Genomic DNA, 19,782 nt, shown 5'->3' on the forward strand with positions numbered 1-19,782 from the left:
TGCTTTCTCTGAATAAAAAGCCTTTTTCTCCTGCTCGCCTACCTTGAGCATTTGCAAAGTTCATTCTTCAACTCGGTGAACAAAGCCAGTATCAACACCATACTCACTTTCATCATGTGTAGTATTGGTATGGTTAGGTCACCTCACTCATTTGAGTTGATTTTGAGATAAATGAACTCTGGCTGAAGAAGTCTTCAGTTATTTTTTTTTAAAAAGGAGTTAAAGAGGTATGATTCTCTATGGACATGCTGTCGTATTATTGGAAGTATAAAACAATTTATCATTTTACAGGAAAGATGATTATTAATGCCATTTTCTGCACGCTTTTCTTCTTATTAGCGTGTTGACAGTTGAAGACCCGTATTCTTCCGTGTGCATGTCAATCAGCTGGGAAGATTCTTCTGAATAACCTGGAAGGCCACTGCATCTGTTGATGTGAGGACTTCATAAGATCCATAAGGAATATGTGTTTGGGTGGCCAGGTGACTTGAAAAGCACATGAGCCAAGACACACGGAGGAAGAAGATGGCATTCATTTGCCCTCTCAGGGTAAGAGAATCAGAAAAAACCAAGTTCTTCATCTCTGGGCTTTGCTCCTCAAGGATTTGTGCTGCCCTGTGATCACATGAGAGTAAAAATATTTGAATATTGAGGGGCTTTGGATATTGAAATCCCAAGGGACACAGACACTGCCAATAGTCTTCCTGTGACCACCTAGTCAGCAGACATGCCCAGATCATATACAGCACACCTGAGACTGGTCCCATTGACAATTATTTCTGCTCAAAAACCCTAGGGCTTCACTGTCTTTCTGGGCTCTCTGCATATGGAGCTTTCCATTTTTATAATTCACATACAAGAAAGAACTAAATACCATCCCTTACTATGGGTACCCAGTAATCTGACATCCCCTATTTCATGTTTTGCAACAGGGATAAGTCATTGTTCACTGGTCCCTCCGGAGGAATTGTTAGGTGAATACATGCAGAGGATAAGCAGAATAGGTCACCTGCACGGGGCCTACATAGTGGCCCACCATCTTCTCCTAGACCTCTTTGCTTTTCCCTTTGCAATAATTCTCAAGTATCTTTCATTAGAATAACTATCTACTGTGATCCTTAAGCCTTTGGACTTTTTCCATCCTCAAGAGCAATCTACTCTTGCTCATTTTTGAAGATTATTCTAGAATAATCTAACATTTTCTTTCATTTCTTTAGCAAGGGGCAGAGGTGTGTGGCAACCCTCTCCTTGCCCTCCCACTCCTGGTTCAGGGCACCCCTTGGTAGAAGAGATCTCTGGTTTTGACATGGTTTCCTGATTATGAGTATTCTGAGAGGGAGGAGTTATAGAATAAAGCAGATATGAAACTACACCCAATTCCACCTGTTTCTCTATAGGAGTCTATAAAATATTTGAAAAGGCAAAACAGCATAGAATAAGAAGCAAATAATCATGGATCCTTCTTCCTGAATTACTAAGACTTGACCTTTTGCCATAAGAATTATTTTCTTAATATCATAAAACAACATGAATAAATATAGTATACATGGTATGTACCTCTCAGTTCTCAGAGGCAACCACAGTGTCTAATTTAATTGTTCTCCTTGTGTTATTTACAATTGTTTACATATTTTGTGGGGGCTTGAATGTGTGTGTAAGGGCAATAATGAAAATACCTCTCAGTTGGAGAAGGAGAATAAATTGTGATGCATCAGGTTGCTGAAATAAGGGAAGGTCGTTAACATGAATGAAACAGAGAAAATGTGCCAGGACATTAAATGTATTGTTTTTAAAAACTGAAATGCAAAAATGCCATGTAAAATATGTAAACTTCAAATGCAAAAAAGTATATGTTTTATGGATGATGATTGAACTTATGAAAAACAGGAATAATACATCCAATTTCAGGAAGTGGTTCCAACGGGGAAAGGGTTTTAGGATATTAAAAACTAAATATGTGTTATTTTATTTCTTTAGAAACACCAGCCACAGATATGGCAAGATATTTAATTTCATGGTCCTTAGAGGTGAATACCCAGAACTTTTTTCTCTGTACTTTTCGTATGCTTGAAATATTTTCTATTCAGTGACTAAAGCTTTCATATTTGTGTCATTTCAAAACTTATTTTAAGTGAACCATGATTTAGAGGTATTGTTAGGAAATTACTTGCTCTTTGGAACTTTATTTGTGTCAATCCATTTACTTCTCATTTATTCCTTTTAATTGCTGTATATTTTATCATATGACCATGGGAAATGAGCATTAATAATTGCTGTTCATTCAGATTAACTAATGGAATCTCCTAACTTTGCACCTTTCTGGAGCCATAAAATTGGGAGTCCTTAACAGTTACCAAAGGGAAAGGAACTAGGGAGGATGGGTGGGAAGGGAGAGATAACGGTGGGGGGAAAGAAAGGGGGTATTACGATTAGCATGTGTAATTAGTATATCGGGGGGGCATGGGGAGGGCTGTGCAACACAATGAAGACAAGTAGTGATTCTACAGCATCTTACTACGCTGATGGACAGTGATGGTAATGGGGTGTGTGGGCAGGACTTGGTGAAGTGGGGAGCCTAGTAAACATAATGTTCTTTATGTAATTGTAGATTAATGATATCAACAACAACAACAATTGGGAGTCCTTAGTTTTGGAATTGTCTTTAAAGCCATGAATCTGGACAGTTTGCAAGTAGGTAAAGGTAGTCTGAACAGAGCAGAGATCTGAGGAGGGAGCATGGACATCCTCCAGTGCTTGGGGTTTGAGAAGGTGATGAAAATGGGTGGTGGGAAAACAGGAAATACTAGTCAGTGAAATAGGAGTGAAACCACACAGGGTGCAGCTCTGTCACCCAAGTGAGGACAGTTTATAAATAAGCAATAAACTGAGTCGGTCCTGTAGACAAGACAATTTGAAGAAGAACGCATAATTACAATCAGGACTTAGCAAGGTAGAGAACCTCAGCTTGCTCTTCAGTGTGGGTTCTGTGGAAGGTTCAAGACTGCATCTAGGTTGGAATGACCTCAGAAGAAATGGGAGGGTATTGGGGAGTGTGAATACAGCGGTCTGTTCTGATGAGTTTTGTTGTAAGAGGAAAGGAGAAAGGAGATACTAGCTAGGGTAGGATGAGGTGACATGAGAATTTGTTTTTTTAAGAGATGAATTGCTTTCTATTAGTTCTTCATAGAAATGTGTTCAGTTGTACGTCCCCTTGATCATGAACTATACATTCTCTTGTGCTTAGAACTCACGGACTCTGTCTACTTTAGGACATAGTTCTGCTCATTGTCCCCTCTCCTGTGTCACTGATTCCCCCCAGCCCCATTGATTAGATCATTTCCAAGAGCTTCTAGCATCTACAGGGTGTCTTCTGAACAGTGTGGAATGAAAACCCTATCAAAATCTTGAGGCAGGGCATCCACAATGCTAATGAACAGAGCGAGTAGAATCAACAGGCTTCAGGGAGGGATGGTGGGATTAATGATGATGATGATGATGTATCTGGTACATAACAAAAGGCCACATACCAGTCATACATAAACCACTGGCTCAAGAAGAAAGTTTTCCAAGCCCACAAAATCTGGTAAAAAGCAGAGCTAGGTGAGGCAGTCTGCGAACTGCTGGATTTGCTTGGTCTGTGGACGTGCACCAGCATCTTGGGGACTGGAGTGGAGGTGAAACACAAGTCAGCAACGTCCAGTTGGGAAATGAAGAAGTACATGAGGGTATGGAGTTGAGGTTCAGGTTCCCAAGTACAGTGACCAATTACATGGTCAGAAAGAGCCCAGACAAGAATGGGTGAAGTTCGGAAACCCCTGAATGAGCCAGAAAGAGGAATTAAGCTAACCTGTTTGGTTTTATCAGTCCATGTTTTTGATGAGGCAAATGGAAAAAATATATAGGTGATAGACTCAATAGTTGATGTAAAAATTCCCTTAATTTAGAAAACCCTCACATTTTAATCTGAAATAAATACTATGAAATGCACTCTTTGGCATCTGCCTCTCTCAGCCTCACTCCCTAAACCTCTTTTATTTGTATAGTCCTGTGTGCTAGTCTACAATCATCCCGCTTTTATTTACAGAATATTTACTCTTTGCCCACATCACACCAACTTGTTGAAATTAAGAAAAAAAACAACAGGTGGCTTTTGCCTTGAATAACATCTCAAGTCTTCTAACTACCGGGAATACCAAAGCCAAAATATAGCAAATCCAGATTTTAGAGCAGTTGGTCTCTAGCAACAGCATCAGTTAGCGGACCTGATAAATCAGATTGCTGGGCTCCATGTTCAGAGGAGCAGATCTAGGAGTTTGGGCATGAGCTGAAAAAGTGTCCTTTCTAACAATTCCCAAATGCTCATGCTGGTCTGGAGACCCCACACCGACTGGAGGAATGGATGATCAAGTCAATACAGGTGGGAATAGACCCAGGGCGTCCCCAGAGCGGACGGTGAGCGTCATCGGGGCTCTACAGGCTGGGCTGCTCGGGGGTTTAGGATCATGAGTCAAGTAATCCTCTTCATTGTCAATGGGCTTCCAAATCCTGTCCTTTCAATTCCCCATTAAATGTCAGTATTCCTTGATTTGGCTTCATATCTCCTGGTATAATTTTCTAATTAATAATATTAGCAACAAGCATAATTATAAATGGAATAACCATGGTAAGCTGCTTCTACCACCACCACTTCTAATACTTCATGTAGCTCTATTAGCAGGCATCGTTCTCAGGACATTGCTTCTTTAATTAATTTTATTCTTCAACCGACCTATGAAATCAGTATGTCCATCAACCCCCATTTTACTCTTAACTTCAATTCACATAAAGGTAAATACAGAGTGAGTGAGGTTACGGGCACATGGGCGCATTGAGACCTGGCATCTGACATGCGGTTTGGCAGTGAAGGGATCTGATTCACACAGCCAGACTCTCAAGTTGAGCATCCATCACTCCATGATATGACCTGGAAGTAGTGCAGAATAACGAATCCAGAAAGGTAAATCAGAGTCCATTCCCTGCCTCTTGATAACTTCCACTTGAATAAACCCACAAATGCTTCCCCTGCTCTCCAGGATTTTCAATTCTCAAACCACACAGGTAGATGGTAGTCAGGGACAACCTCGAAACAGGGCGCACACTCAGGACCAGAGATTATGTTTAAATATCATGCTGTTATCACTGTGATTTGGTTAAACATTCATTTCTCCCAATTACTCATAGATTAAAACACTTTTATTCCAAGGTGATTTGTAATGTATCTTTATTTTTTTCCCAAAACAGAGGAGTGGACTGGATAAAAGATGAAATGCTCACGGGCATTTGAAAAAAAGAAAAGGTAAAGCAGTGATTGGTTAGTGCATCCTAAGCTGAATCTTAGCCTGCTGAAGACAATCTCTCACACACAAGTAAATATCCATGTTGTTCTTGTACCTGCTCTGGTATGAAGACAGAAAGGTTTCAAAAAGACAAGGAAGACAATTTGGGTCCCTGCAGATAATGCAGAATAAGATCATCCTCTGAAACACCCTAATTCCATCTAAGTAACTTTCAACCCTTTAACATCTATTACTGACAAGTCAGAGAAAATAGGATGTGGACATTGCATTTTAACTGCCACTACTCATCCCAACACAGAGATATCTTCTGGTTAACTTCATGGAAAATTCAGACATCATCAGGCTCAAGAGAGGACAGTTTTCTGTCTGCAGGCATCATGTATTGATATGACATCTCCATCTGGAACCACAACCTGATAACCCTGAGGAGAACCAGTCCTAGAACCAAAATAGATGCAAGAGGTCTGAATGTATCCCTGCTCCGCTTGTCCTGTACATTCCCTTCTACTGAATCCTTGCAATGACAGATAACTCTATGTTTTGGGGACACTGGAGTCAGATACCCTTGCTCTTAGAAATGAAGGCATTCTCACTAATGAAGCTCATGTATCTCACAACCTTCTCGAACTAGTGGGACAACCTTTTAAGCAAATTTCATAAAATGAGACTCAGTGCGGTCAACGCTCATGTTCCTCAGAGGGATACCAGTGATCAGGCTGCTAACTAAACAGATCAGCTCCCTTCCTCAACTACAGACCAGACTCTGGGGTGCAGCTGACATGGCCCTACCCAGAGTTCAGGTGGATGCTAGACTCTAGATATGACCACAGCCTCGCTTCAATCTTTTCTTGTCCCGTCAACCTTCTGCAGCTTTCCTTCTTCTCAGAATGATCCACAAAATAAAATCAAACCTTAAAATAGGGACCCTTACCTCAGCCTCTGCTTCAATGGAAACTGCGCAAAGAAACTGCATTTAGAGAATTAAAACGTGTCAAATATCACAGAGATAAATAAAAGGCAGACACGGGTTTCATCTCCAGGTGATAATTCATTTCCTATTATGTTATCTAGGCTTTTAAGAAAAATTTGGAGGTGCAAGAAGCAAACACCGTGGATCTCCTGGTTGTATGACATTGCCTCATTCTAGAAACCCAAGTCCAGAGGAGATGGCAGAATCACAGGGAAGGTACCTCACTGATGAGTTTCCTTAAGGCCCCCTTCATGTCCCTGTTCCTCAGGCTGTAGATGAAGGGGTTCATCATTTGTGGGACCACAGTGTACATCACTGAAGCCACTGCAGACTTCCTGGAAGAGTCAGTAACTGCAGAAAAAATGTACACCCCAAAACCTGTCCCGTAGAACAAGGAGACAACTGACAAGTGGGATCCACAAGTGGAAAAGGCTTTACGCTTTCCCTCTGCTGAAGGTATTCTCAAAACAGAGGAGACAATTTGAATATAAGAGAAAATTATCCCAGAGACAGGAACACCCCCAAAGAGGCCAGCCACAAAATATAAAAGGATATTATTGATGAAGGTATCAGAACAGGCCAAGTTGATGACCTGAGCAAGTTCACAGAAGAAGTGGGGGATTTCCCTGTTTGTGCAGAAGGACAGATGCAACACCATCAGACCGTGGAGCAGGGCATCCCCAACGCTAAGGAGCAGGGAGAGGAGAATCAGCAGGACACAGAGCCAGGGGGTCATGATGACCATGTACCTCAAGGGGTGACAGATGGCCACATAGCGGTCATAGGCCATTGCTGCAAGGAGACAATTTTCAAAACTAACAAAGACTACAACAAAGCCAGCCTGGGTGAGACAGCCTGTATACGTGATGTGCTGATTCTGGGCTTGGATGTTCACCAGCATCTTTGGGATTGTGGTTGTGTTTAAACAGATGTCATTAAAGGACAGGTGGGAGAGGAAGAAGTACATGGGGGTGTGGAGGTGGGGGTCAGAGCAGATGGCCAGGATGATGAGCAGGTTCCCCAGGAGGCTGAGCAGGTACATGGACAGGAACAGGCTGTAGATGAAGGGCTGCAGTTCTGGATCCTCTGTTAATCCCAGAAGAAGGAAATAAGGAACTCCTGTGTCATTTTTGGGTTCCATGGTATTTAGGAATCTGATGGAAAAGAGGGGGTAAAGGAAAAGAAATGAAGAGTCCCCAGCTGAGCAGCAGCATCAGTTGGGAACTTTGTGGAAATGAGCAGAGGTGGTAGCACTCCAGGCTTACTGTGGATACATCCTGGGGAAGGACCAGGAATTTATATCTTAACAATCCCTCCACTGGTTTGAAATATGCTAAAGTTTGGGGTCCAGTGCTTAAAATAAAGCACTGAAACTGTATATATTGTGAGCCCTAGTGAATTCACATCTGACCCTCTTCTAATTTCTCCCTCCATCACCAACTTGTACACCTTGTCCTCCATCCACTCCCATTATTGTCCCTTATTTTTACTGATCACCAACTCTGGGGCACACCTTGTACCAAAGTGCTGAGACTGAAAGAATAACACGTGGGTTTCCTTCAAAAATATTTCCTGCCTCCAAGAAACAAGAAGAGGAGAATTAATCTATCCAATATATCTTGCAGGGTAAGGTACCCAAACTTTGGCATGCCTCAGAATCACCTGAAAGGCTTGCTAAATTCCACATGTGTCAGGCTATACTGTCACTGCACTCATCCATTGGGAAATATGGGTAAGGAGAAGTCACATCGTGGACATGATGTACATAGTGCATGGCAAATTAATTTTAATTAGCAGGGTCAACATTATACTGCTATATCACAATTCATTTCTCCATTTCCTACTTCTTGGGTATTATGGTTGGGGCCTTCTATGCTGTGTTAGTGTATGAAGACATATACAACACAAAGCCATGCATGGAGGGTTACTTCACCAGCAAGATGATGTTGTCTCTGGGAAGCAGAACAAGAATTGACAGGGAGACAGGAGACATGCCTGCTGTAAGCATTTTGTTTTGTTACTTTACTTACTGAAGATGATGCAGCAGAATGTCAGCATCGGTTAGTCCTGGAATGAGTTGAAAGGTGGTTCTGTTTTTTATTTATTGTACTACCTCTGCTGCAGTTACATAAAATACATGGTAATTTTATAAAGACAAGCAGGTGTACGAGGAAGGCAGCCAGCTGAGTCTCTGTGTCTCCACTTTCTCCCCAGCATCCTCTAGCCCAGCTATGGGTGTAATATAGACACACTTCTGTGCAGGGGTGCATCAAGAACCAGGCTGGAAACAAATGGAGAAGCTGTTCAAACACCTTCCCTATGAAACACAAGAATTCAAGCAAATGTCAGAATTATGTACAGCACTGTGTTTGAGAAAGGTGAGATTTCTGCTCTGGAGGAAAATAAGTTCTTCCATGTTTTAGAGAATGTAGGAGACAGGCAGATCAAGAACTGGCTGAGTATTGGTCCAAATGTTCATCAAACTTGTCACTGAGGAAACAGCCTGTAGACCACGGGATGCCTGGCTCAGATCATTTCATACCTGTCCCCTCCTCACTGCTTCCCATAGATGTAGTTGCTTTAAAACACCTGTCCTCCTCACAAAAGCATTTGTGTTCCCTGGCTGGTGTCAGTGTGGAACAAAGCTTGAAAAGTGGCCTGGATACTGAAGACAGAAGATCTGTCCTCAGGAAGGGCAGAGACACCAAGTGAGGCAGGAGACCCCTGGTAAGGAAAGGTCAGCCCAGCACGGAGCCCAGGTGTGCGCCTCCTGACTAGGTCAGCGCTGCTCCGGGTGGTTGTCACGGGCTGACTCCTCACAGTCTCTACATCCCTGGGGGACCAATATCCAAAGCTCCTCATTAGACAAATATTTTTAGTGTCATTCTGATCCGCTAGGTTGTGAAAATCCTTAAGGATTAAGATGATGCAGGAGTAGATTTCCTGATGCCTGATTCCTGCCCTAGGAACCCAACGTACACCATCCATCCTCTGCACTGTTCTGGATCACCTCCATTTCACACACCTTGCACACAATGAAACATACTTGTTTGCTAATAAATTCCACACCTCTTTTTAAATTTACAAACAAAAGCATCTCTAGCTAATTACTGTATTAGGAAGCCTGGTTGAAATTTTATGTGAGAAAATGACCATTTATATTGTTGAAAATATTTATAAATATAGGTAAACTGCAGTAGAATTCAAACAATCGTGGGGGTTTTATTTTTAGAGCTATGCATGCATCCTATACCTTAATCTTGTTTTCTATATTTCACGCAGCAGAATCTGATCTATTATTTTGGATCATTTGTGAATATGATCAGTAGAAATATTCTCCATTTAGACTTTCATAACTGCTTTTCCATATTTCCACACAATCAAATTCAATGTACATTTTTCTTCATATTGTGAGACATTGGGTTGCATTATGGTCCTCCATTTTTAATTGTGTTTGGATAAAACATAATGTCCCCAAAAGGCAGTATGTGTAGTTTTGTCCTTCATTTAATGATATTTCATCCATAATTTAATACGTGTGGGTGATACTCCATGTTATTATTTATATAAAAAACATTTTTCTGATATTGAGATTCAAGATGGCGGCGTGAGAGGTGAGACAGAGAACTCCTCCCAAAACCACAGATAGTGTGAAAACATAGTTAATACAACTAACCCTAAAACAGCAACATGAAAGAAGGCTGCACCAGACTGCACACAGACCTCACGAACAGAGCAGACCTCACGAAACAGGGTAATGTGTGAAAGTCTTGATCCAGCAGGACCCGAGCCCTTCCCCACCCCAGCTCACAGGTGGGAGGAAGAGAAATGGAGCCAGGGGGGGGTGGAAGCCTGGGACTGCTGAACAGCCATCCCTGGAGATCTGCTTTGAGAGCAGAAACCTGCCCTGTGTGGTGCTCTGGAGGATGGGAAGCTGGGACAGGCAGACAGCCTGAGAGACTGAGAGTCCGGCTGTTTGTGGAGGACAGGATCCACACCTGGCTGCTCTGGGACAAGGACAAGGCAGGCGGTCTGACAGGCTCCCTAGCAGCAAGAAGGCTGCTGAACACGCAGAGTTTGCATGGAGCCTGCTGAGTGGGAGAAGGGGCAGGGAGACAAGGTTGTCTGGGTGTGCTCTGCCCAGCTGGTTGGGAACTTTGAGGATCTTCAGGCGCCCCAACCCCCTGGCTGCCTACTCAGCTCTGAGGCCCACCACTGTGACATGCAGCCTGCCGAGCCTTCCTCCTGGCCTGACAGCACCGGCTTGCAAACTGGCAGTCACTGCTCTGGCATCAGGCCAGACAGAGGGGGGCCCCACCTACAACAGCTAGAGAAGCAGAGCACAAAGGCCTACACCTGTGTGCTCGGCCCACTGACCCTGACACCGGAGACATGCACCGCAGACGGGAAACAGGAAACAGATCTTTCCTCCCCTTAGGCACCAGCTCCACTCCCCTACAACCCCAAACCTCACTCTAAAGGTTGAGTAGCTCCAGAGACTGGAGCTTCTGGGCAATAGAAGGCACCGCACAGAAATACAAAACATCAAAAGAACATGGTTCAGACCAAAATCTCACAAACTTCACAAAAAGGACCAAATGAAATGGAACTCGCCAATCATCCTGAAAGAGAGTTCAAACTAAAAATCATAAACATACTTGCAGAGGCACAGAAAAATATTCAAGAACTCAGGAACAAATTTAAGATGGAGATTCAATCATTAAGAAATTCCATATCTGAAATGATACATACAATGGAAGGATTTAAAAACAGATTAGATGTAGTAGAAGAGAGAGTAGATGGAAAAGAAATTAGAGAAGAGGAATACAAAGAAGCTGAGGCACAGAGAGAAAAAAGAATCTCTAAGAATGAAAGAATATTGAGAACTGTGTGACCAATCCAGAGGAACAATATTTGCATAATAGGGGTACCAGAAGAAGAAGAAGAGAGAAAAATGGATAGAAAGTGTCATTGAGGAGGTAATTACTGAAAACTTCCCCAATCTGGAGAAGGAGATAGTCTCTCAAGCCATTGAGATGCACAGATCTCCCAACACAAGGGACCCAAGGAAGACAACATCAAGATAAATAATAATTAAAATGGCATAGATAAAGGATAAAGACAGACTTTTAAAAGCAGATAGAGAGAAAAAAGATCACATACAAAGGAAAACCCATCAGGCTATCATCAGATTTCTCAACAGAAACCTTACAGGCCAGAAGGGAGTGACATGATATATTTAATGCAATGAAGCAGAAAGGCCTTAAACCAAGAATACTCTACCAGGCAAGGTCATCATTTAAATTTGAAGGAGGGATTAAACAATTTTCAGATAAGCAAAAGCTGAGAGAATTTACCTGCCACAAACCACCTCTACAGTGCATTTTTGAGGGACTCCTATAGATGGAAGTATTCCTAAGACTAAATAGATGTCACCCAAGGGATAGACAAAGAGTACAGAATATGATTCATAACATACAAAGAATGGAGGAAGAAGAACAAGGGGGGGAAGAATCTTTAAGTTGTGTTTGTGATAGCGTAGGAGGTGAATTAAATCAGACTGTTAGATAGTAAGGGAATTATCCTTGAACCTTTGGTAGCCACAAATCTAAAGCCTGCAATGGCAATAAGTACACACCTATTGATAATCAACCTAAGTGTAACTGGTCTGAATGCACCAATCAAAAGACATAGACTCACTGAATGGATAAAAAAACAAGACCCATCTATATGCTGCCTACAAGAGACTCAGTTCAAACCCGAAGATATACACAGACTGAAAGTAAATGGATGGAAAAAGTTATTTCATGCAAGTAATATGGAGAAAAAAGCAGGAGTTGCAGTACTTGTATCAGACAAAATAGACTTCAAAACCAAGAAAGTCACAAGAGACAAAGAAGGACATTACATAATGATAAAGGGGTCAGTCCAACAAGAGGCTATAACTATTATAAATATCTATGCATCCAACACAGGATCACCTACATATGTGAAACAAATACTAACAGAATTAAAGGGAGAAATAGAATGCAATGCTTTCATTTTGCGGGACTTCAACACACCACTCACTCCAAAGTACAGATCAACCAGACAGAAAATAAATAAAGAGACAGAGGCACTGAACAATGTATTCGAACAGATGGACCTAACAGACATCTGGAGAACACTCCATCCAAAAGCAACAGGATACACATTCTTCTCAAGTGCACATGGAACATTTTCAAGAATAGATCATATACTAAGACAAAAAAAGAGCCTCACTAAAATCAAAAGATTGAAATGGTACCAACCAGCATCTCAGATCACAAAGGTATGAAACTAGAATAAATTACTCAAAGAAAATGAAAAAGCTCACAAACACATCGAGGCTTAATAATATGCTCCTAAATAATCAGTGGATCAATGGCCAATAAAAACAGAGATCAAGCAATATAAGGAGACAAACGGCAACAATAATTCAGCACTGCAAAATCTGTGAGAAGCAGGAAAGGCCGTGCTAAGAGGGAAATATATTGCAATACAGACCTAACTCAGGAAAGAAGAAAAATCCCAAATGAACAGTCTAAACTCACAATTAATGAAACTACAAAAAGAAGAACAAATGAGCCCCAAAGTCAGTAGAAGGAGGGACATAATAAAGATTAAAGCAGAAATAAATAAAATTGAAAGAATAAAACACTAGAAAGAATCAATGAAAGCAGGAGCTGGTTCTTCAAGAAAACAAACAAAATAGATAAACCCCTAGCCAGACTTATCAAGAAAAGAAGAGAGTCTACACACATAAACAGAATCAGAAATGAGAAAGGAAAAATCACTATGGACACCATAAAATACACAGAATTATTAGAGAATGCTATGAAAAATTATATGCTAACAAACTGGATAACCTAGAAGAAATGGACAACTTTCTAAAAAAAAATACAACCTAACAAGGCTGACCTAGGAAGAAACAGAAAATCTGAATAGACCAATTACCAGCAAAGAAATTGAACTGGTAATCAAAAAACGACCTAAGAGCAAAACTCCTGGACCAGATGGTTTCACTGCTGAATTTTATCAAACACTTAGTGAAGACCTAATACCCATCCTCCTTAAAGTTTTCCAAAAAGTAGAAGAGGAGGGAAGACTCCCAAAATTATTCTACAAGGCCAACTCACTCCAATATCAAAACCAGGCAAAGACACCACAAAAACAAAAATTACAGACCAATATCCCTGAGGAGCATACATGCAAAAATACTCAACAAAATATTAGCAAACTGAATTCAAAAATAAATCAAAAATATCATCCATCATGATCAAGTGGGATTCATCCCAGGGATGCAAGGGTAGTACAATATTAGAAAATCCGTCAACATCATCCAGCACATCAACAAAAAAGAGGACAAAAAACTCATGATCATCTCCATAGATGCTGAAAAAACATTTGACAAAATTCAGCATCCATTCATGAAAAAAACTCTCAACAAAATGAGTATAGAGGGCAAGTACCTCAACATAATAAAGGCAACATGTGGCAAACCCACAGCCAACATTACACTGAACAGCGAGAAGCTGAAAGCTTTTCCTTTAAGATTGGAAACAAGACAAGGATGCCCACTCTCCCTGCCTTTATTCAACATAATTCTAGAGGTCCTAGCCACGGCAATCAGACAATACAAAGAAATACAAGGCATCCAGATTGGTAAGGAAGAAGTCAAACTTTCCCTCCTTGCAGATGATATGATATTGCACATAAAAAAACCCTAAAGAATCTCCTCCAAAACTACTAGATCTAATATCTGAATTCAGCCAAGTTGCAGGATACAAAATTAATATACAGAAATCTGTTACATTCCTATACACTCATGATGAACTACCAGAAAGAGAAATCAGGAAAACAATTCCATTCACAACTGCATCAAAAAGATTAAAATACCTAGGAATAAACCTAACCAAGGAAGTGAAAGACTTATACTCTGAAAACTACAAGACACTCATGATATAAATTAAAGAAGATACCAATAAATAGAAACACATCCTGTGCTCATGGATAGGAAGAATTAATATTGTCCAAACGGCCATCCTGCCTAAAGCAATCTACAGATTCAATGCAATCCCTATAAAAATACCAATAGCATTCTTCAATGAACTAGAGCAAATCGTTCTAAAATTCATATGGAACCACAAAAGACCCCAAATAGCCGAAGCAATACTGAGAAGGAAGAATAAAGTGGGGGGAATTACACTCCCTGACTTCAAGCTCTACTACAAAACCACAGTGATCAAGACAATTTGGTACTGGCACAAGAACAGACCTATAGACCAATGGAACAGTCTAGAGAGCTCAGATATAAACCCAACCATATATGGTCAATTAATATATGATAAAGGAGCCATGGATATACAATGGGGAAATGACAGCCTCTTCAACAGCTGGTGTTGGCAAGACTGGACAGCTGCTTGTAAGAGAATGAAACTAGATTATTGTCTAACCCCCTACAGAAAAATAAACTCAAAATGGATCAAAGACCTGAATATAAGTCATGAAACCATAAAACTCTTAGAAAAAAGCATAGGCAAAATTCTCTTGGACATAAATATGAGCAACTTCATGAACATATATCCCCAGGCAAGGAAAACAAATGAACAAGTGTGACTATATCAAAATAAAAATCTTCTGTAGAGCAAATGATACCATCAATAGAACAAAAAGACATCCTACCATATGGGAGAACATATTCATTAATAACATATCCAATAAGGGGTTGACATCCAAATTATATAAAGAGGTCAAACACCTCAAGAAACAAAAGGGAAATAAGCGAATTAAAAAATGGGCAGAGGATATGAACAGACACTACTCTAAAGAAGAAATTCAGATAGGCAATAGGCACATGAAAAGATGCTCCACATCGCTAATCATCAGAGAAATGCAAACTAAAACCACAATGAGATGTCACCTCACACCAGTTAGGATGGCTGCCATCCAAAAGACAAACAACAACAAATGCTGGCGAGGTTGTGGAGAAAGGGGAACCCGCCTACACTGCTGGTGGCAATGTAAGTTAGTTCAACCATTGTGGAAAGCAGTATGGAGGTTTCTCAAAAAACTCAAAATAGAAATACCATTTGACCCAGGAATTCCACTCCTAGGAATTTACGCTAAGAACGAAGCAGCCCAGTTTGAAAAAGACAGATACACCCCTATGTTTATCGCAGCACTATTTGCAATAGCCAAGAAATGGAAGCAACCTAAGTGTCCATCAGTAGATGAATGGATAAAATGAATGCAGTACATATACACAATGGCATATTATTCAGCCATAAGAAGAAAACAAATCCTACCATTTGCAACAACATGGATGGAGCTAGAGGGCATTATGCTCAGTGAAATAAGCCAGACGGAAAAAGACAAGTATCAAATGATTTCATTCATCTGTGGATTATAAGAACAAAGAAATAACTGAAGGAACAAAACAGCAGCAAACTCACAGAACCCAAGAATTGACTAACAGTTACCAAAGGGTAAGGAACTGGGGAAGATGCATTGGAGGGGAGGGATAAGGAGGAAAAAGGGGTATTACGGTTAGAATACATAATGTAATGATGGGGATGGGGTAATATGGGGAATGCAGTATAACACAGCGAAGACAAGTAATGATTCTATAGCATCTTAGTATGCTGAAGGACAGTGACTGTAATGGGGTATGTGGTGGGGACTTGACAATAGGAGGAGTCAAGTAACCATAATATTGCTCATGTAATTGTACATTAATAATAGCAAAATTTTTCTTTAAGGACTTCAACACTTTTGTTCATCAGTTTATTCTACATTTTATCTAATTCTATATGAGCTTTCTTAATCTATATTTTTCCAAGTATATTACTGGAAAGTAGATTTTTGGCAAAACAGCGTGGTTATGTCATTCTTCACTGTCTTAATCCCATTCACTTCAAATGCATGACTAATAGACTAAAAAGGCAACGATATAAACAAACCATTAAAAAAAAGTTTCCATGTACAAACAAAAGAACTGAAACATAAAGTGGTAGATGGCCTGGAGTCACAGAGCTCTACAGATTTACTTCTATCTCTATGAAGACACCCTTTCAGGTAATGAGAATGAAATACCCTAGAAAAAGACTAAATAATTTTTTTTTTAAACATCAAGTAAAAATGAAGTAATCTAACAGCTGGATCTGTGGTATTCTCAATGTCACTGAGCAAACAAGCATCAGTAAACTGAATTCAGGAGTAGAGAACTGGGGATTGGTGAGTGTAATTGTGAACTTGGAAGACAAGGAAGCATGAGCACACCGATAGAAAAAGGAAGAGAGGACAAAACTTCTGCATTCAGGTAAAATCTGTTAATCAAAATGTTAACAGCTAGCAAGAGAAAGAATCCTGAAACAGAAAACCAAGAAAATAATCAGAACATAAGAAGACCAGCATGGGCTGAAACAGATAAGAGGGGAAAAAACTTTAAAGAGGATATCAAAGAGCTAATGTCAGACAGATTATATCAACATCCTACTGATGACAAAGCACACAAAGGGTAACCCAGGTGAGGTGGCTTTTGAACAATTCTAAATTTCTAGTGGCTTCAATCAAGGTGTGAATGGTGGAGATATAAGATTCGGCTGGATTTGGATATATTTTGACATATAAAGAACAGGGTTCTCTGGAAGATTTGGCACAGGTTATAAGAGAAAGAAGGGCTCAAGGGTGGTGCCAGTGAAAGGAAAGTACTCAGTAGCAGAAAAATGGGAGTTGCCATCAATGTTGATGGGAAAAACTGTGAGCATATTGTATTTGTAGATTAATATCAGGATTTGGGTTCAAAATGCCTGTGTGGCATCTATGTGGGGATGTCAGTGGACAGATGAATATACACTTCTGGAAATCAAGGTAGAGGAGCTTTATAGAGACATAAGTTTGGGAATTTTTAGTGGATTGATGGCCTACATGCCATGAGTCTGGATGCTATTGCAAAGAAGTGATGTTAGCTACAGAGAGAGACTGAATGCTGATCCAAATGTCCCTCCTGTGGTGCAGGCTGGGGAGATGAGGATGATGATTGTAGGAGACAGAGAAATAGTAGCCAGTGACAGAAGAATAAATCCAAAATAATGTGATGCTTAAAGAAGATAAAGAAAAGTATCTTAGTAAGAAATGAACTGAATCAGACATTCTTCCAAAGCAGAAATATAAATGGCCCACAAGCATATGAATATGTGCTCCACATCACTAATCATAAGGAAATGCAAATAAATACCCCCAGTAAGATAACCCGCACACCAGTGAGAATTGCCACTCTCCAAAAGATGAGAAATAATGGTGAGGATGTAGAACAACATGAAACCTCTTGCACTATTGGTGGAAATGTAAATTGGTAGAGCCCCTGTGAAAAGCAGTGTGATGCTTCCTAAAAGAGCTAAGAACAGAAGTTCCATATGACCCAGTATTTCCACCTCTATAAAATTACCTGAAGAAAACAAAATATTTGTTTCAAAGATATACGCAGCCCTATGTTTACTGCCATATTATTTACAATAGTGAAGATATGGAAGCAATCAGAGTGTCCATCAATAGATGAATGGATAAAGAGGATAGGGTACATATACAAAATGGAATATTAAGCAGCCATAAAAGATAAATAAATCCTGCAATTTGCAAAAATATGAGTGGATCTAGAGGGTATTATGGTATGTGAAATAAACCAGGTGAAGAAAGACAAATACCATATGAAATCACTTATTTTTGGAATCTAAAAACAAAATAAAACAAAAAGAACAAAACAGCAGCAGATACAGTTGAAAGTGACAGGTGGTTACCACAGGGGAGAGGTGATGGGCGGAGAGAGTGAAGGGGATAAAGGGGCACAAAAATTCTTAATCAAAATATAAGTTGGTCACAGGGATGGTAGCATAGCATGGGTAGTATAGCTAAACATTCTAAAACATCTTTCTATGCTGAAAGGTGGTAAGTCTTCTAGTTGGTGTGAGGATTTAATAATGTGGGAAACTGTTAAACCACTATGTTTTCTATTTGAAACCAATATAAGATTGTATATCAGCTATACTTCAACAAAATTAATAAACTGAATCCATGTTGCTGATAACTCCATTAGGGGAAGGATTGAGAATTAAACAATGACAACGTTGCAAGGTAGATAAGCTTTATGACTCTTTAAGAATCCATGGATGGGCCAATTATTGTTACTGTGGGGAGGTAAGAGAAAGGGCCTACTATTCTACCACACTGATGATTATCACTCTCTGAGCAGATTCTAATTTATACTCTGTAATCAGCATGGACTAATATGAACAGTTATTTCACTCCCGTTTAGAATTCCATTACCGATGTTTCTCAATTTCATACCAGTAGCTTCAAAATATATATCTATGTTTTAAACCTTATGGGCTATAAATAAAAGTTACAGGGTTTGTAGTCAATAATGTTGCAATTATTATAAAAGTGGGCAACCTGTGGTGCAATGTGCCATTGTGATTATAACGAAAAATAAAAACAGGACTTGTTTGTTAATGCAATAAATTTAGTTTTAGCTGACTGATGTGATACAATAATTAAGATATATCATATTGGTGCAGGGAAGCTGGCCTATTGTTCTGAGAACAGCATCTGGAAAATTACAAATGCATACATGAGCAGTGTACTTATTACCAACTGGCATTATAGTGAATGGATGGGCAGTTCAATAAAAAGCTCTCAAATGTAAAAACAAATTTGGATTCCTATCTCACATCAAAAATAAAAATTAATTTGACCTTCATGCCTCAAATGGAAAAGGCAAAGTACCAGTCCTTCAGACTGAAGTAAGTAGGGGTTTCAACATCAAGACCTACTGAGCACCAATCATCAGGGAAAATGTTAACATACTATTTCAAAATTCATCACAATAATGCATTATAAACATTGTAGATAAAGGATATGGAAAATGAGCCACTCACCTGAATAATAGATTTGCACTGCATAAACTCATAAAGGATGGCTAAGCAATTGAATAAAGAACACATGAATTAATAAGAAAGGGATAAACATCTCCGTGGAAATATCATAGACACAGATTTCAATGGAAATATCATAGGCATAGCTTTCACACAAGGGGAAAAATAAATGGCCCATAAGTTATGAAAATGCTTACTCTAAAAATAGCAGAAATATAAATTAATTAAATGATATTTTACAGCCCTTTATCAGAGGGAATGAAAATGTTCTGGTGATGATGTAGAATAGAAGGACCATATAATGTGAGGGTAACTTGGTCCAAATGCTTAGCAACCCTCTTTGAAACTACAAAAGGAGGAAAGATACATCCCAATAGCCAATAATTCCATTCCACCTATAAAACCATCTCTGTTTTATGCCAGGAGATATAGAAGAGACTATTCAAACAACTTTATTCATAAGAGGTAAAAATATTTGCCAAATATTCATCAACACCGTAAAACCTGTCTTTTTTATTGTAACCAT

The 19,782-nt window shown here is 39.8% G+C and overlaps 1 protein-coding gene across 1 annotated transcript; it reads right to left on the reverse strand.

Moving 5' to 3' along the window:
- Nucleotides 1–6,511: 6,511 nt before the first annotated feature.
- On the reverse strand, nt 6,512–7,468 carry LOC118907478 (olfactory receptor 7G2-like). The gene has a single exon (XM_036876166.2). The coding sequence runs from the start codon at nt 7,445–7,447 to the stop codon at nt 6,512–6,514; it is 936 nt and encodes a 311-aa protein (XP_036732061.2). The 5' UTR covers nt 7,448–7,468.
- Between the last annotated feature and the right edge of the window lie 12,314 nt (nt 7,469–19,782).

This window comes from Manis pentadactyla, chromosome 12, assembly GCF_030020395.1.
Source record: "Manis pentadactyla isolate mManPen7 chromosome 12, mManPen7.hap1, whole genome shotgun sequence".
NCBI classification, from domain to species: domain Eukaryota; kingdom Metazoa; phylum Chordata; class Mammalia; order Pholidota; family Manidae; genus Manis; species Manis pentadactyla.